The 24612-nt window shown below is 41.5% G+C and overlaps 1 protein-coding gene across 1 annotated transcript in view; it reads right to left on the bottom strand.

Annotated features, from left to right (window-relative positions):
- Window positions 1-24612, bottom strand: part of ZNF407 (zinc finger protein 407) — a 413320-nt gene that overhangs the window by 154911 nt on the left and 233797 nt on the right. The window contains exons 5-6 of the mRNA XM_077352915.1: window positions 18034-18200; window positions 11613-11696 (exon numbers count right to left, since the gene is read on the bottom strand). Of these exons, the coding sequence (XP_077209030.1) occupies window positions 11613-11696; window positions 18034-18200 (251 nt within the window). The remainder of the gene's footprint in view (window positions 1-11612; window positions 11697-18033; window positions 18201-24612) is intronic.

The raw sequence follows: 24612 nt of genomic DNA, 5'->3' as shown, positions 1-24612 counted from the left end.
TCTAAAGCTAAATTATAAGGGGTAATAGGGAAGTGTGTGCCCAACCTAACCAAGAAGAAAGTACATCTTATCTACCAGATGTTTACATCATATAGGCCTACAGCATCTTGGATGTTTCTCTCTTTGAGAAGTTTCTTTGACAAATCCACTGCCTGTGCACATTTTTATTTATGATTTCCATAACCACAGCCTAGAATTTGTGTCAGCCCAACTAAGTTAGGCTTATGTCCCACACAGGGCGCGTCACTCTGCGGGTATGAACTTGTGGGTATGAATTTGCTGATGGTCCTGGACCCCTGGGAAGCACGATTGACCTCAACCAGGGTCAGGGCCTTTCCGGCCTGGCCCCTACTAGGTGGAATGAACTCCCAGAAGAGCTGTGGGCCCTGTAGGAACTCTCTACGTTCTGCAGGTCCTAAAAGATGAAGCTCTTCCACCAGGCGTTTAGTTGAGGCCGAGCGCAATAAGTACTGGGAGAAATTGAATTCCCTCCCAGTTGCCATGCTTAGGTGCTAGACTGGCAGGAACTACCCTGGAGTGTTTTCCATCCTCAGCTGTTCCAGCTTCTGATTCAACAGTATTATAGGTCTTGGAGAATTTAATTGATTAACCGCCATCTTGGGAATTTATGTAATATTAGAATGTTTTCTTGATGTTTTTATGAATTATGGTTTTACTGTTTCATTGTATACTAGAGACCAAGCCTGTTGTACTTGAAAATACAACAAACGCTAGGTGTGCTTTTGGGGCCAGGGGGAAGGCTTCCTCCCCCCCCAGCCCCAGAAGCACATCCGCGGCCTCCTCAAAGGCTGGACTCGGAGGCATTGTACGATTTTGAAGTCCCACCTCCAAAACTCGAGAAATATTTCCAACCCAGGAATTACAGCTCCTGGAATTACAGCTCATTTGCAGAGTATAAAGATCAGCCCCCCAGGCAGAAAGGGCTACTCTGGACAGGGTTGTGGTTTGCCCCTGGCTGGGCTGGCTGGGCAGGTCGGGAGGCGCTTTGCACCTCCAGTCTGGATGGAATTTTGGTCTGTCCTGGTGAGGGTCCAATCGGAAGGTGCTTCGCACCTTCTGAATGGCCCTTCACCCGACTGGCTGGAATTCTTGTGAGTCCAGGGCCAAGGGGCCAATCGTTGGCCCCTGTTTCCTATCCTGGACTCAGCCCACCCCCTTTAGCCTTACTGTTTTATTTATACCGCTCCCCAAGCAGTTTACAGATGTTGTAAACCACCATGAGCCAGAATTTCTGAGAATAGCGGTATATAAATTATAAAATAATGAATGAATGAATGAATGAATGAATGAATGAATGAATGAATGAATGAATGAATGAATGAATGAGGGTAATGGACTCTTATTTCAAGTAGGTTTCCTTCAGCAAATCTACTACCAAACAAGATTGTACAGATCAGCTGAGCTCAATATCAAAAGTAGAAATATTGTTCTGCTTTCAAAATAACTGTTCTAATGAGTTACACTGGTTTACAGGGTGTAGAAGGAAGGATTTTTTTTTTTAAGAGAAAAAGATTTTTTTAAAGAAGAAAAATAACTAGAGAATCCTCAAATTCCAAGTCAATGCTCCCCATTGTCAAACATCTGTCAGAGAGGAAAAGCTCTCCTCGTGGATATCAATCTACCTGATGCCTTCAAGCTGACTGTAGTGGGGAGCCTTATTTAGCTGCCCAAGATTCCTAAACTGCATGTGGGGATTGGCTCTCTTGCCCTTGAATCAAGGGTCTGTAACAGGTGATAAAAGTAAATCTTGGATCAGTAGACATTTCATGTCAACCTCACAGACAGCCTGTATTGCAGCAGGTTATTATTTAAGCTATTTAGACCACTTTTGATACCTATACCTCTTCAAACCTGAGTACAATTGGCTTGAGCACTCTGTGCACAAGGCAAGCCATGTCAAAAAAGAGGGGTATGGAAGAGGGAAGTGAAATGTACAAACAAACAAAATCACATTGTTTGGCTTTGCTATAAAGCAACATTCTAAATAGCAATATTGTGGAATCACATAAGTATGAGAACAACACACTAGAAGGTATATTTGCACTTTGCTTGGAAGGAAGTAAGAAGATGCAAGTTTTATGGGAGATAATAATATCAGATTGTTTGTGCAACAAAGGTGGATAAATGCCAAACAGACAGGTCCTTTTGTTGCTGGCATACTGTTTTATATAGTATGATGATTATGTTAATAGCAAAGTAATAATGGGATTCTGGTCCTGACATGAAACATAAACCTGGGCCTCCTTGATTCAAATTCCATGATCTGTAACTGTATATGACCAGAGATCTCAACAGGGGAATCCCAACAAGGGTGGCTCACATGGGTACTTGCCACCCTGTGAATGCACAATTAATTAGAAGTTGTTGTCTCAATGCAACTCAAGTGAATTGTGAGTTATTGTATATGCACATAGAAGCCACATACATACACTGTTTTCAGGGAGTAATGCTTAATGAGGTTCTATTTGAGAAGAAACTTAAGTAGACTGAGGCTGCTTTGTTAAATGTAGTGATTGATTCTCATTAAGCATGCACATGGGCACATACATAAAATGCTAAGAAGGGGAGGAATTATAAAAAGCACGGTCAATGTTCATGTGAAATAGCAAATGGGTGAAGTGTGATTTTCCTAGGTTTTGTTAAGCGAGTCAACATCTCTAAAGGCTGAGAAATCCAAAATCCTTGCTAAAATGGGGGGAGGGGTCATGGTGGAATTCCTGATAACTTCTAATCCAGCAGTTTCATGCAGGAGTTTCCTTTGAACTTTATTTGTTGGAGAATGGTGACCTTTAATCCAACAGTGTGTTCTGGGAGATTTTCCCACTGGTTTCTGAATACTGCCATTTTTAATGTTGAATTTGTTGGAACCTATTATTTTGCAGAGTGCCTGACCTGTTTGCCCTATGAAAACAGCAGAAGGACATTTGTTGACAGGCAATGAGGATAAGCGAATGGTTAGTTTAAAGGTCCCCCTTCAAGGATCGCTGCCTTGTTGTGGCAAGGGGGCTTGCGTAGTTCAGTGAAGCTATGAGCTATACCGTGCAGGGTCACCCAAGATGGACAGGTCATAGCTGAGAGCTCTGACAAAAGGTGATTCACTGGAGAAGGAAATGGCAAACCACTCCAGTATCTTTGCCATGAAAACTCTATGGACAGTTCCAATAGGCATAACGATATGACGCCGGAAGATGAGCCCCTCAGGTCGGAAGGTGTCCAATATGCTACTGGGGATGAGCAGACGGCTAGTACGAGTAGCGCCAGAATGAATGAAGCGACTGGGCCAAAGCCGAAAGGACGCTCAGTTGTGGAAGTAACTGGTGGCGAAAAGACAGTCCGATGCTGTAAAGATTTTTATTCCATAGGAACCTGGAATGTCAGATCCATGAATCAAGGCAAGCTGGATGTGGTCAAACAAGAAATGACAAGACTGAACATCGACATTTTAGGAATCAGTGAACTAAAATGGACAGGAATGGGTGAATTTACTTCAGATGACCATCAGGTATACTACTGTGGACAAGAATCTCGCAGAAGAAATGGAGTAGCCTTCATAATCAATAAGAGAGTAGGAAAAGCAGTCTTGGGATACAATCCCCAAAATGACAGAATGATCTCAGTTCGAATCCAAGGCAAACCATTCAACATCACAGTGATCCAGGTCTATGCCCCAACCACTGCTGCTGAAGAGGATGAAGTTGATCAGTTCTATGAAGCCCTACAACACCTTCTAGAAGCAACGTCAAAAAATGATGTGCTTATCATCATGGGGGATTGGAATGCTAAAGTAGGAAGCCAAAAGATAACCGGGATAACAGGCAAGTTTGGCCTTGGAGTACAAAATGAAGCAGGGCACAGGCTGGTAGAATTTTGTCAAGAGAATACAATGGTCATAGCAAACACTCTTTTCCAACAACCCAAGAGACGACTCTACACATGGACATCACCAGACGGTCAACACAGAAATCATATTGACTATGTGCTCTGCAGCCAAAGATGGAAAAGTTCTATCCAGTCAATAAAAACAAGACCAGGAGCTGATTGTGGTTCAGATCATGAGCTTCTTGTTGCAAAATTTAGGCTTAAATTGAAGAAAGTAGGGAAAAGCACTAGGCCACTCAGGTATGAACTAAATCATATCCCCGACGAATACACAGTAGAGGTGACAAATAGATTTAAGGAATTAGATCTGATAGACAGAGTGCCTGAAGAACTATGGACGGAGGTTCGCAACATTGTACAAGAGGTAGCAACTAAAACCATCCCAAAGAAAAAGAAATGCAAGAAATCAAAATGGCTGTCTGAGGAAGCTTTACAAATAGCTAAGGAGAGAAGGAAAGTGAAAGGCAAGGGAGAAAGAGAAAGATACACCCAATTGAATGCAGAATTCCAGAGAAAAGCTAGAAGAGATAAGAATGCCTTCTTAAATGAACAGTGCAAACAATCCCAAACTACCGCACCATTGCACTAATTTCTCATGCTAGCAAAGTTATGCTCAAAATCCTACAAGCTAGGCTCCAGCAATATGTGGACCGAGAACTTCCAGAAGTACAGGCAGGATTTCGAAGAGGCAGAGGAACTAGAGATCAAATTGCCAACATACGCTGGATCATGGAGAAAGCTAGGGAGTACCAGAAGAACGTCTACTTCTGCTTCATTGACTATGCTAAAGCCTTTGATTGTGTGGAGCACAACAAATTGTGGCAAGTTCTTAAAGAGATGGGAATACCAGAGCATCTTATTTGTCTCTTGAGAAATTTATATGCAGGTCAAGAAGCAACAGTGAGAACTGAACATGGAATCACTGACTGGTTCAAAATTGAGTAAGGAGTTCGGCAAGGCTGTATACTGTCGCCTTGCCTATTGAACTTGTATGCAGAGCACATCATGAGAAATGTAGGATTAGAAGAGTCACAAAATGGGATCAAGATTGCAGGGAGAAATATCAACAACCTCAGATATGCAGATGATACAACTCTAATGGCAGAAAGTGAAGAGGAACTTAAGAGCCTGTTGATGCGGGTGAAGGAGGAGAGTGCAAAGATTGGCTTGAAACTCAACATCAAGAAAACAAAGATCATGGCATCCGGCCCTCTCAATTCCTGGCAAATAGATGGGGAAGAAATGGAGATAGTGACAGATTTTATTTTCCTGGGCTCCAAGATCACTGCAGATGGGGACTGCAGCAAAGAAATTAAAAGACGCTTGCTCATGGGGAGGAAAGCTATGGCAAATCTAGACAGCATCCTAAAAAGCAGAGACATCACCCTGCCAACAAAAGTGCGTTTAGTCAAGGCTATGGTCTTCCCAGTTGCAATATATGGCTGCGAAAGTTGGACCATAAGGAAGGCCAAGCGTCAAAGAATTGAGGCTTTTGAACTCTGGTGCTGGAGAAGACTCTTGCGAGTCCCTTGGACTGCAAGGCGAACAAACCGGTCAGTCCTAGAGGAGATCAACCCTGACTGCTCTTTAGAAGGCCAGATCCTGAAGATGAAACTCAAATACTTTGGCCACCTCATGAGAAGGAAGGACTCCCTGGAGAAGAGACTAATGCTGGGAGCGATCGAGGGCAAAAGAAGAAGGGAACGACAGAGAATGAGGTGGCTGGATGGAGTCACTGAAGCAGTAGGTGCAAACTTAAATGGACTCCGGGGAATGGTAGAGGACAGGAAGGCCTGGAGGATCATTGTCCATGGGGTCGCGATGGGTCGGACACGACTTCGCACATAACAACAACAAAGTTTAAAGGTGGGAGAGTTGATATTACTAGTCCTGTAATCGCCCACGTAAATTTGGGGACAGATTTGTTGCAGGGTTTTATCACTGGGTCTGGGTCTTAGCTGGGTGCCTCCGTCACTGACAAGAAACCATTTTTCTTGTGGAACCATCTCTATGCAAGGAAAGGCCTACCATCCAAGGAATGTGTCATACAAATCTCCTTGTCCAAGGCGGGCTGTATGTCACTGATGATGCACTGGAGAACTCTGAGTTGGGAGCTGTAGTTAAAAAACAATGACATTTTGTTGGGTCCAAAATAAGCAATCACCCAAATGAAGGAAATGTCTTCAGTGGGCACAAATCCTGAAAGAGAAATGTGTGCTCATCAGGTACTTGGGTGGCGAACACAGTTTTCTATTTGGAAGTGATAACCATATAGGAAATTAATTTGTATGAGGCATCCTTTAGCTGTAGCAGGAGTAGAAGGTACGGCACACCTGGAATCTTACAGAAGGCTCTTTCGTCTAGCTCAACCTTTTTAGTAGGATATGCAATGATATAATAGAAGAAATATGAGATTCCCAGTCGGATTAAAAGAGGCAGTGATACGCCCGTTGCTCAAAAAACCATCCTTGGCTCTGCAGGAGCCTGACAACTACCGCCCCGTCTTGCATCTGGTGTTTCTGGAGAAGTTGGTTGAAAGAGCTGTTGCGGGCCAAATATCAGCATTCCTGGAAGAAACTTCAGCCCTTGACCCATTTCAGTCGGGCGTCTGGCCTGGCCATGGGGTGGAGACAGCGCTAGTCATCATGACGGATGACCTCTGCCGCCAACTGGAACAAGGCGGGTCAGCCCTGCTGATACTATTAGACCTGTCAGCAGCGTTTGACACAGTTGATCATGAGCTCCTAGCTCACCACCTTGCCGATGCTGGGATACGGGGGACAACCCTCAAATGGCTGATCTCCTTCCTCCAGTGTTGCGGACAGAGGGTAGCAATAGGAGAGAGAGTATCTAGCCATCACCAGCTCACATGTGGAGTCCCACAAGGAGCAGTCCTCTCTCCTATTTAATATCTTCATGCACCCTCTTGCTCAGCTCTTGCGGAGGTTTGGGCTGGGTTACCACCAATATGCAGATGACACCCAGCTCTTCCTCCTTATGGATGACTGCCCTGACTCCCCCCCAGAATCTTTAGCCAGATGCCTGGAAGCAGTGGCAAAATGGATCAAGCAGAGTCGTCTGAAGCTCAAGCCCGCAGACGGACGTCCTGTGGTTGGGTAGGAAGGGATCATGGGAGGAAGCGGACAGTGTGCAGCTCCTAGCAACTCACTCTGCCAGGAACCTAGGTATGATCCTGGATGCTTCCCTTTACAATGGAAGCCCAGGTCACAAAGGTAGCACAGCTGGCATTTTACCACCTCGGCCAAGCCAAACTACTAGCGCCCCACCAGGAACCAGAGCACCTAGCCACAGTGATCCATGGGATGGTCACCTCTAGACTGGATTTCTGCAACTCACTCTACGAAGGCCTACCCTTATCCTTGATCCGGAAACTCCAACTCGTGCAGAACGCCGCGGCCAGAATTCTCACTAAGACATCATGGAGATCCCATATCCGTCCAAGAACTCCAAGAACTCGGCTGGCTCCCAGTTCAATTCCGGATTAAGCTTAAGGTTTTGGTAATCATCTTTAAGGCTATACGCGGTCTGGGCTCAGTGTATCTGAGAGACTGCCTCCCTGCCTATATCCCCAGAAGAGCTCGCTCCGCCAACTCAAACTGGCTACGGATCCCTGGCCCTAAAGAGGCATCTCGGACCTCAACAAGGGCCAGGGCCTTTTCAGTCCTGGCCACCACCTGGTGGAATGAGCTCCTGAAAGAGATCAGGGCCCTGCTGGAACTTCCACAATTCCGCAGGGCCTGCAAAAAGGAGCTTTTCCACCAGACATTTGGTGGGGCTGACTGACTCATAACATCTACAGCCCCCCCCCCCCCCCCCCCCAGACTGAGAGATCGAATCTGCTGTGGGAGTGTCAAAGTTATTGTTGAAGTGCTGTTCTAGTTGGTGTGTTGTTGTTATTGTTATACTGTTATATTGATATTGATAGTGTTCTATATAAATGTTCCAAAATGTTTTAAGTAAACTGCCCAGAGCCGTAGGGAAGGGCGGTATAAAAATATAAATAAGTAAGTAAGTAAGTAAGTAAGTAAGTTCTCATTATTGTTGGAAATTATTGAAAATATGAGAAGTGGGCTGCATGATTTAAGACAGAGATTTGAAAGCAAATATGAGGCATACCACATTTATTATGCATTCAAATCTCATGATTTCTACATTGCATGTTTTAAAGGGCTTACTCATAATTTGAACAATTGAGGTTAATAACACAAGGGCTTTTGTCACCCTAGCTAACTGAAAAACTTTATCACATTTCACAGTCTGCCAATAAACTGACCTTTCTCTGCCAGTACATACATATTTTAACATTTCACATTGCTGAAGCCCAAGAACAAGCAGTTTCTCAGTTAGCCAATGATCACCTTGAAAACATCCTAAGAAAAGTCACTTCCAATTTCACAATGGAAATTTCATAAGAAGCATCACAGCTAGAATTCATACACATTTTATTCCAAGAAATGCTGATTATATATTGGCAAGCTATGTAAATTAGCCATGGAGCTCCAGTTGATACATTGATTATTTACACTGTAGAAAAGTCCATGTAGGGGGGGAAACAATAAAAATCACTTTGCACTGTAACATTTAAAAACATGGACTGAGTGGTGTCTGATTCATAATTTGATATCTCTAGGGGGTTAATGAGAGACATACAAGTTGCTCACGTTTCTCCTTATCTCTTACGTACTGAATTCCATTTCAACTGAAGCTGGAACAATCACTTTCTCCACAATCTGTTTTACGGCCCTTTTTAATCGTCTATCAGAAAAAAGCATTACCAAGGTCAAGCAGAATCTTTCCTCCCAGTTAACCTGATTATCTGTGTCCCATACCTGGCATTTTCTCCAAGCCACACTATCATTGTCCATTTCTCTAATGGACCAGCTAGACTTGTTGGTCAAGGGACTTTCCTATCCCCTAGGGCAGGGGTAGTCAACCTGTAGTCCTCCAGATGTCCATGGACTACAATTACCATGAGCCCCTGCCAGCATTTGCATCTGGAGGACCACAGGTTGACTACCCCTGCCCTAGGGCATACTTCATTTAGTGTTATCATCTGTGCCAGGCTAAACTACTAGCACTCTACATGGCTCTGGAAGACAGTGGATCACAGTGATTCATGCAACAATCACCACCAGACTAGATTACTGTAACTGGCTCTATGCAGGGCTACCCTTGACCCTGATCTGGAGATTATAGCTGGTACAAAATGCAGCAGTGTGAGTCCTTATGTGTTCACCCCCCCCCCCCATAGACCTGCCCTCAAACACCTGCATTGGTTGGTGACGGAGTTCCAGATCCGTGTTAAGGTTTTGGAACTGACCTATGCAGTCTGGGCCCTTCATATCTGAGGGACCTGCCTCTCCCATTATGCCCTATGAATACCAATTTGATAGTGATCCCTGGTCCAATGGCATTTGCCAGGTCTCAACCAGGGCCGGGTGGAGTGTGTTGCCAGCTGAGGGAGCTGTCAAAGTTCGACAGGGCCTGTAAAATGGCACTCTTCCACCAGTCCTACAGTCGAGAACAGTGCTGTTCAAAGTTTTATAGACCTCCATTCTCCTCTCTCTTGACTCTTGCTATTGTTGTCAATCTGTAGTAGAAGGTGGAGGGAGCTAAGAGAGTGAGAGGGGTAGGGATGCGATTTCTAAAGTGTATTTTAGTATTGTATTTTTTTTACTATTGTTATATATTTTATTGTGTATGTGCTTTTAAAGCTGTGAACCATTTCAAGCCCATATTGGGAAGGAGCAATATAGAAATTTAATAATAATAATAATAACAACAACAACAACTATATTATTATTATTATTATTATTATTTCATATCTCAAACTGCCTCATTGTGTACCCATGTGCCTGTTTTTCCATCTTTAAATGGCCTCCCTCTTGTTCACACTGTTGATGATTTTTAATACCACTCATCAACATGTTTTATACTTTTGATATCACTAACCCCTACAACAACCCAGTGAGAGATGGTAAATTACCCAGGGCCATACATTGATCCAACTGGTTGGATATAGTTTCTTGCTCTCCCTTTTCAACATCCAAAACCCAACCAATCCTCAGTTCTCCACATAATATTGGTTCCCATGTATGACTACACTGATTTGCTGTGCAGCAGTTATGCAGGAGAGCACATTGTCTAGATGTACCAAGAGGTCACAAGCTGAGCTTCCTTTTCAATTCTAAATGAGACGGACTCAACAAGCTAGCAATAACAGATTGAATGGAGAGACTATTTTCCATTCATACTGTTTGTGGAGATGATGTTCAAAAGCCATAAAAATCTGTCAACATAGCAGCATGAGAACAGTTGGCCATATGGGACTCTAGAGAACAGCACTTTTCCTGTCATGCCAGGATCAGCATTCAAAAGGGAGCCACTATATATACTGGTGCTGTTGCTTCACAGTCGTCATGCTGCTGAGTGCCTGTGATAGTGGGTCTTGCCACAGCATATAACTGGATATTGGGTGGAGGGGCTCTATGTTCACACCCAAATATCTAGGGCAGAAATAAGGATGGGATAGCAGCATGCTAATCAGTGTCTAGATATTCTGTAGATATTTCTACATATCTACATTTCTACATTTCTAGATATTCTAGATAACGCACCCATGTCATTACTACAATAGAAATTGACATATATGAATATATCCCTTTACTTTCCATGTAGTATTTCCCCCATAAATTGCAACTCTAGTTTCAGAGGCCTTAGACTCATAAGAAGACAGCAGGCTTTGACCATATGTGAGTTTATAATAGAAACTGCACAATTCTAAATTCCCTGTGAGAATGTTGGACTCTTCTCCAAATATGCCTGGTTGACTAACCTCTCATCATAGCTGCAAATAGTTTCCTGGAAAGATTATGAATGGATGCTTGATGACAACTAGCATCCTGAATCAGAAATGGGTACATGATGAAAGATAAATAGACCTGCATTCAGTATCCATTAGCAACATCTCTCTGCTATTCTGCAAAACCTAAGAGACTAACCAAGCAAACCTAAACAGTTAAATCTTTGTAAGTCCATGGACTTCATTGGGTTTAGGAAGTGTGCAGCCCTACAGAGAATGACACAATACTTATAAAATCTGTGTTAAAATAAAGGAAAATGCATTTCACAAGTGTTTCATACGTTTACAATTTCAATTCAGAAGCCACCCTCCCCAATTTCAATGTTATCAATATTAAAGTAAATAGAAATTGTCAGCATGAAGTTTTTATCTATTAAGCGTTATCTATTAATGATGAATCATTTCAGATTTGCAAAATGAAAATGGCTTGGAACAATTCTATCTTGAAAACAATGGCCACAGTTAAAAAATTCCTTGACTGGAACATTTTCACCCAAGAATTTTTAAACTGACTCTTCCAACAGCATCATGTAATACATAGATTCACTGGCCTTGAAAACAAAACCTCACAAACAGATTAATTTTCAGACACCTGTTATTCAATGTACTGCCTTTTTTGGGGGTGGAGGGAATATTTACATTCATAAATAACAGCATTTGCCATAGATCCTAGCTGTACCAATTTGTAATTGTAAAAAGCAAAAACAAACAACAAATAGATACACTTTCTGGGCTGTAATGAGCTATATGGTTTGCTTTATTCCCCAGCCTGGATGACAGCCCTTTGCTGCAGAGAAAATACCAAAGGGTAAAAGACAGCTCAACTAACCTGTGTGTTGCCTCCGATGCTTGGTGAGGGCATGACGTGTCCCGCCAGCAAAGCCACAAAGGTCACAGAGGAATGACTTCTCGCCTGTTGCAACAATAAACAGATGAGGGACTGCGGAGGTCACAGATCATTAAAACATATCTATCAAGGCTTTCAGGGTTACTAATTCCTCCAATCAAATGTTTCCATGTAAATATGTCAAATGGGAATGAAATTACCACTGCGGTTTATTGACTGTGATAAAATCTGAAAAGCACCACTGAACATAATTACATACTTGTCAGACCCATAAAAATTAGCTTTATTATCAATGGAATGGTTTTGTACAACTTCATTTCTGTTAGATGTCTTCCAGATGGGGCTGCTTTATGCACTTGAACAGTTTTTATGCATATCCTGATTTTTTACAATTCCCATACATCTGGCCTTTCTGTGCTGAGCAAAGACGGCCTGGAAAAGTTAATATACAGTGCGTATATATATGGTTCTGCTTAAATAAAAATATATTGGATTTACCAACAAAATAAAGATGCTGAATGCATTTTAACTGATTTGATCACAATCCTCCTCAAGAACCTCCCAGTCAACTGTAGGAATTAAATTATTTGCCACAAAGAGAAAATAGGCAGCAATAAAAACCTACATTATTCAGTATCAACAGCAGCTCAACAGTGTTTATGTTTCTAAAACTTTCATAACAGCGAAAAACAAGTCTGGGGATTACTAGAGAAATTGAAGTAGCACTTGCATTGTTCATCTTTTAACGATATGTCTTTATTCTAAGCCTCCGAAACCATTAAAAGATAGATTTGGCAGGCATGCTACTTGTTAAAAGTGTGTAAATGTACACTTATAAAGTATTTTTATTCCAGATAAAATTTTGCCTTTTGCAGTTTATAAAGGCAGTATATCATTCTACAGTATCATTTTTAGTCAGTAAAGCCCAGGCATGTGAGGCAGATTCATCCCACAAGACCAAGGAAGGAGGGCATTGTAGAATAATAATACTAACCTTGGAGAAAGCCAGTGGAACAATAATACTGCTTTAAAACACAAATGAGTCGTTTTGCTCATTTGGAGACAAATTGTACCTTCCTACACAGATACCAATTAGAAGGAACTGAAGGAACTGAGAAAATATTTCACATAAATGGCAACATTTCCTTTACACCTTCTCACAATGAAGGTAGTTTACAGACTACATAACACGACTGGGATTAAGCAGCTTGTTTGTCAATTCCCTTTGGTTGTACAATGTAGACATTTAGTGTCCTGGTCCTGAACAGTGCACCAATCTGCTCTGGGCAGCTTCTTCAGTTTTCTGAATCCTTGTCAGCCATTTTGTCAATTGCCTCAAAAACCATTTAAAGTTGAGTGGTATGACCTGTATCTTTTAAATTAATAAATAAAATCTGCATTAGTATATGTGTGGGAGGAAAGGCAGCATGCTATACTCTGATCTTGTAAGATATGATCTTGCCCAGCCCACAAGGAACTGCTGTGATGGGGGAAGGCAGGACCCGGTGAGCGGGCAAGCAGGTGCACATAGTGAGGTTTATGTGTGTTCAAAGTAGTCAAGAAACAGAACGAATTGGCCGCTCCACAGTGAGGCTCTGGCTGCGGCGGCCTGGAGCAGCCGATTTGGATGCAGCCGCTCACAACCCTAATTGAGCAGTGGTGAGGCTAATAGGCTGAGATAAAATAGGGTGCAGGAGAATGGAAATGAGGAGGATACATGGTTTTTTTGCCTTCACACTTCCTCTGTTCATAGTTCAGCAATGGCTAACAAAGCAACTAAATGGAGAAGGGTAGCATGGAGTGGTCAGTACTGCTACTGCTGCTCAACCACATTTTTTCAAACGGTGAGGGTGTTGCCGCGAGCAGGTGCATAGTTTGCTAATGAGGGGCCAGGGACAGCAAGAAAGATGAGGAGGAGGGCCAACATGTGGTTTAGAAGACAACTGGGCTGTCTTGTTTATGTCACTCTGAGGGGAAAGACCTCTCATGCTCAGAAGGAAGTGGAGGAGCAAAGGGATGCCAAAGTTGCCATGGCATATCTGTACAACCACAAAATTGGGAGGCAGAGTGTTGAGGTGGGTGGAAGATGAAAACTCCTCCTAATCTATTTGTGTTCAGCCCGTGAGGGAAAAGCAGGGTTTTGGAAACCACTTTTCCATCAGACCTTCCCCTTAGCCCTGCTGTTTCTGAGGGAAATGCAGAAGGGAGGGGATCTGTGGGAGGGGGAGAAGGATCTTGGGGAACCAGTTTCACATACCCCTCCTCCTGAACTAGTGCCCTGTCACCTATGTCACCTGTGGCCAGTTATTCAACCTGACCCACTTCACAGGGTTTTAGGTAGCCGTGGGGCAGTTGAAGGAAAAGTGTAGTATGCCTCCTTGAGAACCTCAAAGGTAAGACAATAAAGAACAAGAGATGGATTGTTGCTGTGCTTGGCTACTGAGGCTACATATATGGAGACGTACTTGCAAGGATTGTGGCTCACCTACTAAAATTCATATATACAAAAAGTAACTGATTTGTATGGAAATGTAAGACCCCACCCCCTTTAGTGTACCTCTTGGACAAAACCTAGTCTTGCATATGATTAAATACAATGATTGGGGCTTTTGTGGGTTCACCATTAAAACAATAATTTTCCCTGCAAATTACGATTTTTTAAAATATTTTGATTGTTAATATCATTAATTAGGTTTACCTGTGTCAGTTATACAGTTTTTATATCTGGTACCTGGCATTTCTATTTATGGAGCGCATGGCTCGGCCTGTCAAAGTAACATTTATGCCAGATCTGGCTCTTGTAACATTTGTTTGACATTTCTGCCCTATCCAGTATATGTGCATAACATTTTTACTGTCCAGACACAAAACGTTACATTTTTCTCTATTAAATTGTATTTAATTCATATACGTGCATTTTCCCAATGTATCCGGACTGTATTTCATCTTTATCTTCTGGATTGTTCACTAATCCACCTATTTTGGTGTCATCAGCTAATTTAATGAGTAGTCTCTTCCTATCCTCAACTAGATTGTTGGGGGGGGATTAAAAATCACTCGGCCCAAAACTGAGCCCTGCAGCACTAAATTCTACTATCCAGTAAGAAAAAGAACCATTAACTATCACTCTTTAGGTGTGATTCTGCAAACAATTCCTTATCCACCTAACCATTCTAAAATCTTGTTCACAGTCATCCAGCTAGCTGAACAAAGCATCATAGAAAACCCTTATCAAATGTCTTACTAAAATTGAAATATACAATATCCTTGGCATCCCCATGATCTATCAAATTTATCATCCAATCAAAAAAGTAAATGAGATGCCTGACAAGACAAATCCATGCTGATTACTTCTTATTACTAAGTTATTCTCTAGATGTTTAGAAATAAGTTATTTTAAAATCTACTTCAATATTTTCCCTGAGAGAGAGTTTAAACTGATTGGCCTAAGCCAAAGAAGGAACAAATTGTCTTTGATTCCCCTTTGCCACTACAACACTCTGTACAGTGGTGAATTGTGTTGGGTCACTCTATCCCCTGAGAAGGTTTTCAGAACAAACAAAAGGCTGCCTGAGGTTGCGGGGAAGGACAGAAAGATCTGTTCCATCAACTGCTTCTTCTGGACCCAAATCACTCTGTTCTTGGTACTATGCTATACACAAACAACATAATTAATAAGCAAATAGAAATTTCTTATAGAACCCTATTCTTATTATAGTATCCATCACCTATCATCAGACTTTGTAGCTTTACCACAAAAAAGGGATCTTGACTGAAGTCTATGTGAAGTGTCTTTTACTGAATAACTGAGAAGTGAGAATGATTGAGTTTTTAAGTTACAGAAATGTTGTAACATAAACTGGTTTTCCTTTAAGGTTCCCTTTCTGGCACATGAACGCACCAGTGCCTTTGAAGATGAGAGACATTTTGAGTACAGAGATCATGCTTATTCAGAATCAACGTATCATTTTATCATATTCTTCATGCTTTTGAGCTAATTTTCATGGATTTCACTGGAGGGTTTTCTATTTGTTTGTTTGGTATGGCATGTAAATACATTAACCTATTATTAGATACAATCCTGCATATGATTATGTATGCTGGACCATACACTAGTGGGCACATGATTTCAGTTTTTAACTATACATTTAACAATTCTATCATTCTTCCCTCCAGAAGTTAAAGCCCTTAAACTTTGAGAAGAATCTAAGCAGCAATTTATCATTTGGGGTATAGGGGGCTGATCTAACATGCCATGTTTATATGATAACAGGAATGTAATAGAAAACGGTCCTTTTCTTAACAACTTGAATTAGTTTCAAGTGTGCCATTTTGCATTCAAATGTAGAAAGACACGGAAACCAATCCTTTATTTTCTATTAGAAAACAGCCACTGTCCCCTATCTCTCATTATGGTGCAGACTACAAGACCTAACAACAAAAATCCATATTATTGATCTTACCAAGTCTCCACAATTATTCTTTAGAAGGAAACGCCGACGATAAATTACATCTGCACTGGCTTTTCATCTGCTGTTCGATATAAGTGATCTCTCAGGGCAGGCTGGAGACCTTAAATCGTCAACACCCTTGTCAAAGAAGCTAAGGAGGCCCGGGCTTCCTACAAACTGCTTTGGAAGAACTTTTAACCTATAATTTCTAGCAACAACTCATTTCATTTTCAGAAAATTGGGGAAAATCTTTTCAGGAATAACACCCCCCCCCCAATTTAATAAAATACTGTTTCATCGTTTTAAGGAACATCTATGGAATTTTGATCTAAATGTTGTTATCCTTGCCTACCCGCATTTTTAAACCAAGAGTTAAATATTTGATTTTGCTGCAGAGCTTAAATATAATCTCAGGTGCATTAAATTTTCTCTCACTTCTCATGATGCTACAAATTACAGTTCTATTTAATATCATTCTTAAAGAACCAGGCTGCATTTGAAATGTTTGTACGAAAAATGTTAGCTTCCGGTCTTGTAAATGACTGGTTATTACACTAATGTAAACCATTCATTGGAATCTTCCACTGTGTAACATCTTTAGTTTTAATTCAAAACCGCAGATATGAACTCTGCTTTTTGTAAGCTGTAGTGAAGTCAGTACAACCTACTGTGTAAAGCTGATATGTACTGATATGCATATTTAAATGTAGTACCTTTAAGATTAATGATGTTGATTGCTAATAAGTGAAAAATTATTTAGTGTCATCAACTAATACTGTAGTTAGAAGCAATTCACATGGAAATTATCAGGTCCCCCCCTCCCCGGTGTGAATGGTACCTAGCTTATTGATTAAATTTCTATCCAGTCTTTTTTCTGTGCAGTTCAAGGCCAAGTACATAAGCCTCCCAAGCAGTTTTCATCCATATCGAATTACTATGCGGATACTATGGGGACCACCTGTACAGAGTTATAATTTTCAGTAATTTTTGTGGGCACCATAGCTCCAAAAGGTATCACTAGATCATATGGTATTTTCTCCATATAACTGTGCTCACAAGTGCGTAAGGATGAGAGTATTGCAGAGCTCCCAAACAAAGATGCTCTCTGGGCTTAACACTCATATCACCAAGGTCCAACCCCAAAATCACATGAAAACAAAATCACATTAATTACCTGGCTGCATGGGGGTTAAGCCCACCCTCAGTGCTCCCCCCTCTCAGCTCTCCTGATGTGTTAAGAAATATCAACAGCAAATATGATTGAGTAAACTTGCCTTTACAATCAATATCACCGAGTGATGTAAATCTTCACCTTCATGTTGTTTAGAACTTTTATAAGAAATATACATTGTTCAAAATGCTCAAATGCCTGGAAACATTGTTTAACTCCAGCCATATTACTGTTTTATTAATATTTTATTAATATCTGTCTTACAGACAGTCCATTATCAAGGAAATACCATGAAAGCGGATGTATATAATTTTGAAGTTTATTTCAGAAAAAAAAGCATGGATTTATTAGGAGGAGAACCCACATATCACAGTCTTCCTTTATCAAAGCAGAATATGTATCACTCTGCAGTTCTGAAATATTATCATGACCCCATTGTTGGAAATCAGCACAGCACATTGTCACTTAAAGTCTCACAATATGGATTTTCTTTTGGCCTATAGAGATATCTTGGAAATTCTCATATATATGAAAAGCTACCGGAATGTCTATGGAGACAACGGAGGCAGGAACATCTCTATCTCTTTATATATGTAGACACTAACGTTAGCACAAAGTACATATAGACACAAATATTCCATTAGCATCTGAAGTTCCTCAATTTTAAACTGCTTCTTGAAAACAGTTGTTTTATGGGCATTATAGAATCCAATGCAACCCTTCCCCACGATCCAACAATTTCCCCCTGCCCATTGTAAGAAAAGACAGACCCAAGACAAACCTGTATGAGTCCTATAATGGTCTTTCATGGCGGATGCTGTGAGAAAAGAATAATGGCATGTGGGCCATGTGCACTTATAAGGCTTTTCTCCTGTGTGAAGCTTCATATGATTGTTCAGTGCCCAATTCTCTGTAAAACTTCTGTCACACAAGTGGCAGGTGAACTTCCTGTGGTTAAAAAAAGAGGAAAAAGAAAAGAAAGAAAAATAAAACCAGGTGTTTATACACACACCCCAAAACTGACAAAAGAAGCATGTTTTTAACCTGAAGTGTGGTAAATGCACAGACTTTCATGAAGAGAATTGCAGACCTGGTCTGTCATGTCTGTATAACCAGGCATTGATTTTTCTGTCGAGACCTGGCACTTCAGCCATTTATTCTCTGCTTTGCGGTTGGGCCCAACGGGTTTGAAAAATTCTGTTACAGTCCAGTCACCCCTGAGGCAAATGTGAGAATAGATTTCACCTGTACAGGCCTACACCACTTATCCAGGGCATGGGCTGTCAGAGCAAAGGCTAAATGAAAAGCTATCCATACTAAACTACTCAGACAACCACACAGCTCTGTGCCACGCTGCTGCTACTGCAGCGAGGAGGTAAAATACTGCTTGTAATAACACCGTTACTGTAGTAAACAAAAACCTCTCAAAACTCCAAAAAGCATTTTAAAAGGATCATAAACATTCAGCTTACCTGCAACCAGGAATTTACTTAAAACACTTCTATACCACCTCCCTTAAGACTTTATTGGGATGACTTACATTTTCAAAGGGTTCTACAGCGGAGCACAACAGCATTGCAAAAGTACAACAGCTCTCTATTAAAACAGCTTAAACAACTTTTACTTTAAAATTGTGGTGGGATAGATGGTACAAAGGGCTACAATCCATTTCTTAAATATTGGTGGTGGTGTGCTCTCCTGAATGTCCCTCAGGAGGAACTTTCATAATGACTGGAACCACAGAAGGCAAAATCATGTTCCTAGTCGACATGGCCCGATTTCTTATGGACTAGCAACAAAGATGATGACTTCTAAAAATTCCAGCCTCAATGAACCAGAGAGGCACGCATGATGAAAGGAGCAGTTTAATGTGACTCCCCTCTGTCCATGCAGCAAAACTTTTAAAGCTGATTTTTAGCAGCTGATTTTTAGCAGCTCGAGTTGGACCAAGTAGCCTGCAACATTTCGGCTTAGCTATTGTTTTCAAACACTTTCCAAAGGAAATCTTACATAAGTTCTATTCTGGTAGTTAAGCACAGAGGATCATCCTCTCCTCAAATAAATGCATTGTATTCATTAGATCAAGAAACAACTGTGAACAATATTGAAACCTGAGAATTCAGGAGCACATTGGATTGTGGAATCATGCTTGAAGCAGACAAGATAAATTAATGATAAACATAATATTGCCTGGCAGGATGGCAGTGTAGGCAGCAAGGAAGACGCGACACTGTTTATTTTGGAATGAATAAAAGGCCACAGCTTTTATTAAACAACTCCAGCAGGAGCGTTTGCCTGGCATGAGGAGGAAACCTCAAAACACAGTCAGCAGACCGTGTTTTGTTAACGATCCCAGTTGGCGCCCTGGAGTCCCTGCCATGGCATCAGCCTGAAGCAGAGGTACTCCTTGCCAACTGGGAACACCGTGGGAATATGGTTTTGGTGGGGCCCGCTGGGAGTAAGCCTCTGTCTGAATCCCCAAACCATCTGGCAATGTGAACATGCCATCCCAGCCGGGTTGGCACGCCCGCTCTCATACGCGCCATCTCTTATGGAGACCCCAATGACAGGAGAGAACTGGTTCACAGACCTGTCTCCCCCAAAAGGAATCCTCCCATGCCAACCACCACAGAACGAGGCTAAAAGCCTGGTTCCCGCCAACACTCCTACAGCTGCAGCCAATCACACAAGGTAGCTCTAATTCCATGTAGCCAAATGTCGCAGCCCCAATCGGACAAATGCATGCCATCCCTGTGGTACAGTGCTTCTATCCGATAAGAAATGTCAGGGTGGGGGATAACAAGTGCACCCCAAGCCTGCAGGAATTTGGCTACGGTTTTTTTTTAATTCTGCGCCTGGCAAGATCCACTTTAGATGGATCTAAGGCCCCCCTCCATATGCGACGCTCTAACAGCTCAGACCAAATGATCTGGGACCCAGGGATTCTAAAATGTAACAAATTCAGATGATCATAAATCTTACGAACTAATTCTAAACTCTTAGTTCTTGCCAAGTAATTTTCGCCCAGTTGTATGATGACAGCTAACGGGGGTCCAGCTTTGAAGACTTCCTCGGTGATGGCACTAAGGATGGTGCCTGCTCTGCCCCTTAAAAGGCATTAGTCACGCCCTCCTCCTCCCCCTCCTCCCCCGAATGCCACGTGCTCAAGCGAGCCTCATCAAGAGGCTCACCTGAGCAGTGCGTGAAGTGGCTCCAAGTGGCTCCAAGCCACGGCGCATCTTCCCGCGGCTGCCCCACCCTCCGCGGCGGCAACACGGAGCCAGGGTAAGTCCCCTGCTCCAATTTTTATCACCAAATCGTTACTCACAACTTGTTTAGAGAACAGGGCCAATTGACCAATATAACTCTTCTCAGCTTCTTATATCACCTATCCATCCAAGACAGCCAAAAAGGAGAACAAGAAGAGAATAAAAGCATATATCCCTCCCCTATTTTACTGGGAGCAACACAAAATGTTCCAAACATCGGCATATTGGTGGCACACAGCTTTATTTCTCTTCACCTAAAACGTGGTAGGTAATTTTTTATATTTAACTAGAATTAAATCCCATTGTAGCAGATACAACGGGCGCTAGAAGGGGGCGAGGGGGGTAAAAAGGAATAGAGTGATTAAGATAGAGAGTGTTTGGCACTGGGAAGAGTAAGGGGAGGTGTTGTCCAGTCTGTAGGGTATGAGGTTGAATATGTGTGTTGGAGGGGGGGGGTTGTGGTGGCATGGTGAAAAATGAGGGTGTGGGTGTAGAGAGATAGATGTCAAGAACCTGTGGTTTGGAATGTTAGTTGCATGTGGGAGAGGACTGGCCTTTGGGAATTGTGGCATATTGGTTAAAGATTACCTTTCAAGAGCCATGTCTTCAGATATGTGAAGGGAAAATCAGACTGGAGACACTTCTTAGGGGGAGATGACATGGCAACCAATTCCTCCCAATTTTGTGGCCCCGCTCCTTCTGTCTCCCTATTGTTACTATTGATATAATGTTATGTGCCCACATGCTTATTTCACGGTTGTCCCTTAGAAGAGCTAAGGGCCCTGTTGGAACTACCATCTTTCCACAGGGCCTGTAAGACAGAGTTCTTCTGCCAGGCATATAGTTGAGGCCTGGGCAGAGCCCGGGTTCCATCTAAGATCCCTAATCCATCGGCCAGTCTTTCTCTCCTCTCTCTCTTACGGAATTAATGTTAAAACCTATCTCTGAACAAGCAGTGAAAGTGGGGAGAGTTATGGAATAGAATGCCATCTTTTTATTGTAATAATGGGGTATTTATGGGGTTTTATGTGATTTTACTGTGATTTTATTTTTTTATTGTGAACTGCCGTGAGACCTTTTGGCGAACGGCGGTATATAAATCCAACTATAAATAAATAAATAAATAAATAAATAAATAAATAAATAAATAAATAAATAAATAAATAAATAAATAAATTAATAAATTAATAAATTAATAAATTAATAAATTAATAAATTAATAAATTAATAAATTAATAAATTAATAAATTAATAAATTAATAAATTAATAAATTAATAAATTAATAAATTAATAAATAAATAAAAAGGGCTGGATTTTTGTACCCTGCTGTTTACTACCAAAAGGAGTCACAAAGCAGTTTACAAACAACTTTTCCATTCATCTCCCCACAATAGACAGGCTGTGAGAGATGTGAGGCTGTGAGAGGTCTGAGGTGTCTCTAAGCAGTTTAAAATTGCCTTCCCTTACTCTCCCCATAACAGTCATCCTGTCAGGGAAGTGGGGCTGAGAGCTCTGTGTGAGCTGAGAATGGCCCACAGTCACCCAGTAGCCTCAGTTGTCTCTAAGCAGTTTAAATTCACCTTCCCTTCCTCTCCCCATAATAGTCATCCTGTCAGGGAACTGAAGCTGAGAGCTATTTAGACCTGAGAATGGTCCACAGGCACCCAACAGGCCTCAGGTGTTTCTCAGCAGTTTAAAAATGCCTTCCCTTCCTCTCCCAATAATAGGCACACTGGGAGGGAGGCGGGCATAGGGGCTGGCCCAATCAGGGTGCGACCAGCTGCACTGGACGCATCCTGATTGGCTCATATTCACTCGCAGACGCCTGGGACATGCTCCTCTCACAGGGCCGTTTCACAAATATATAGAGGAACCATAGATACAATGTGTTAGTGATGCTGTATCTTGGTTTATTAACTTCTGCTCTTTTGTTATCAATGTTTTCCTCTGTAATGCAGAATTATATCAATATATTTAGCTCCTGCAGTTCAGAACGACCCCTACTAGCCTCTCCTACCTCTCTGATAGGTCCCCTAAAGCTCATTACTTTTGGGGTCCACTTCTCCCATAAGCAAAGTCATTTATGTGTGGCTTGATATTGAAATCAGCTATATGTTTGTTTGATTTGTCCCACCTTTTAAAAACCACACTGTAATGGTAACAACACTTTACAAACAATAAACCAATTTATCAGCCATCAGTGATTTAATAGTTTTTTTTTTACATATGGCAATTATATACCATATACCAGCTGTCCCCAATCCCCAGTTTTTTGATTGGTACTGGTCCGTCGATCAGTCGGTACTGGGCCATGGCTCCTCATCCTCCTCCCCGGCTGCTGCCTCGGGGGCTGCCCTGCCACTATGCTGCCAGCTTACCTTTGGTGTTCTCTGGCAGCCGCTGGCAGCACGCCCCAGTGGATGGCGGGAAGTCAGGGGCGCTGGCGGGAAAGCAAGTGGAGCAGGGGTTCAGGCAGCAGTGGCAACATGCCTTGGCAAAAGACTATCCCCCCCCCCCCCGGGCCTCAGTAAAATTGTCAAGCGTTGACCGGTCCCCAGTGATAAAAATGTTGGGGACCACTGCCATATACCATACACATCTGTGAGTATATGGATTATATTAGTGCTGATATTTCTAATCCAAAATATCTCCAAAACATAAATTCATCTACCATGTTCAGAACATTGTTTTTAAATGCCACAATGAAAACTGAAATCAGAACAGATGTAACACACACACATGTACATGTACAGCCACGCAAAAATATACATTGCAGTTTGGTACTGCTGTCTAAGTCCGATTAGCTTTACAAAATAAACCAACAATTTATAGAATTTCTATATGCAATCTAACTAAGCTTTTTTCCCCCCTGTCCTTACATATAAACTCATCTTACATGAACTATTGGTAAATTTCCCAGCATAACCACATCCACATACTAAAAGCAAAGAAAGGAAAAAAAATCAGGAACACCGTATATGTGTATTTCTTATTATACACACACATACATCTATATTCTGAATTGGAAACAGGCTTTTAAATTACTATATCACTTGATCACTGCTTGGTGGCACTAGCAAATGACAAATATAGCTAAATATTTCCAAATGCACAGTAAAAAATATATATCATGTCCGTATATCTCTCTGACAGGTCTTCATGCATTTCACATTTCAAAAGCATGACAGGGATCTTATTTCTAAGATAAATTCCTCTGTCTACTTATTTCCTTGTGTATTTATTGTGGATCTAACCTTCTACTACAAGAAATAAATAAGCAGGTTAAGTAGATGCTATCTTTTAACAAATAGTTTCTCTAGACTGTATTACAACTTTATGAATGACAAAATAAATCCCTCATTTTTAAATCTTTCAGGATGTACATTTAACAGCATTGTACCTATTGAACTCCAATGAATGCTCTATTATTCACATACAATAAAATGTTCCAAATGTCAGCAAATACATACTAGAAACATGCTAGGGAATTGGGAAACTTGTATACTTTGTGGTGTATTTGTTCTGTAGTATTTTGAGTGGCTCAAAATAAAAGGTAATTTGGGGGGTATGAAAAGGTAATAAAGTGTTGATTTTCTAAAATACATCTTTAAATTTTTCCTGCAGCAACAAACGGAATTTAAAAGTGTGTTACTTTTACTGGATCATTCCTATTATTTTGAAACAGGCACTTTTAATAAAATGTGCCCATTTATTGGTGGCCTTTGATGTTCTTCAAAAATGGAGAAATTCTTATTTTTTGGCAAATTATACTATGTTATTGCCACAAACCAAATGAGCTTCAATATTGAACTGCAAAAGAGAAACAAGATGTGATTTATGATTCTGGATTGTACGGAAAGTTCAGCCAGCTTGGTTATAGTGGTTAGGAGTGTGTACTTCTAATATGGCAAGATGGGTTTGATTCCGCGCTTCCCCACATGGAGCCAGCTGGGTGACCTTGGGCTCCCCACAGCACTGATAAAGCTTTTCTGACGGAGCAATAATGTCAGGGGTCTCTCAGACTCACCTACCTCACAGGGTGTCTGTTGTCGGGAGAGGAAAGGGAAGGCCATTATAAGCCGCTTTGAGA

Source organism: Paroedura picta, chromosome 9, assembly GCF_049243985.1.
Source record: "Paroedura picta isolate Pp20150507F chromosome 9, Ppicta_v3.0, whole genome shotgun sequence".
Lineage (NCBI taxonomy): Eukaryota > Metazoa > Chordata > Lepidosauria > Squamata > Gekkonidae > Paroedura > Paroedura picta.
The sequence above is the reverse complement of the archived record's forward strand: the minus strand, read 5'-3'. Positions and strand labels throughout refer to the sequence as shown.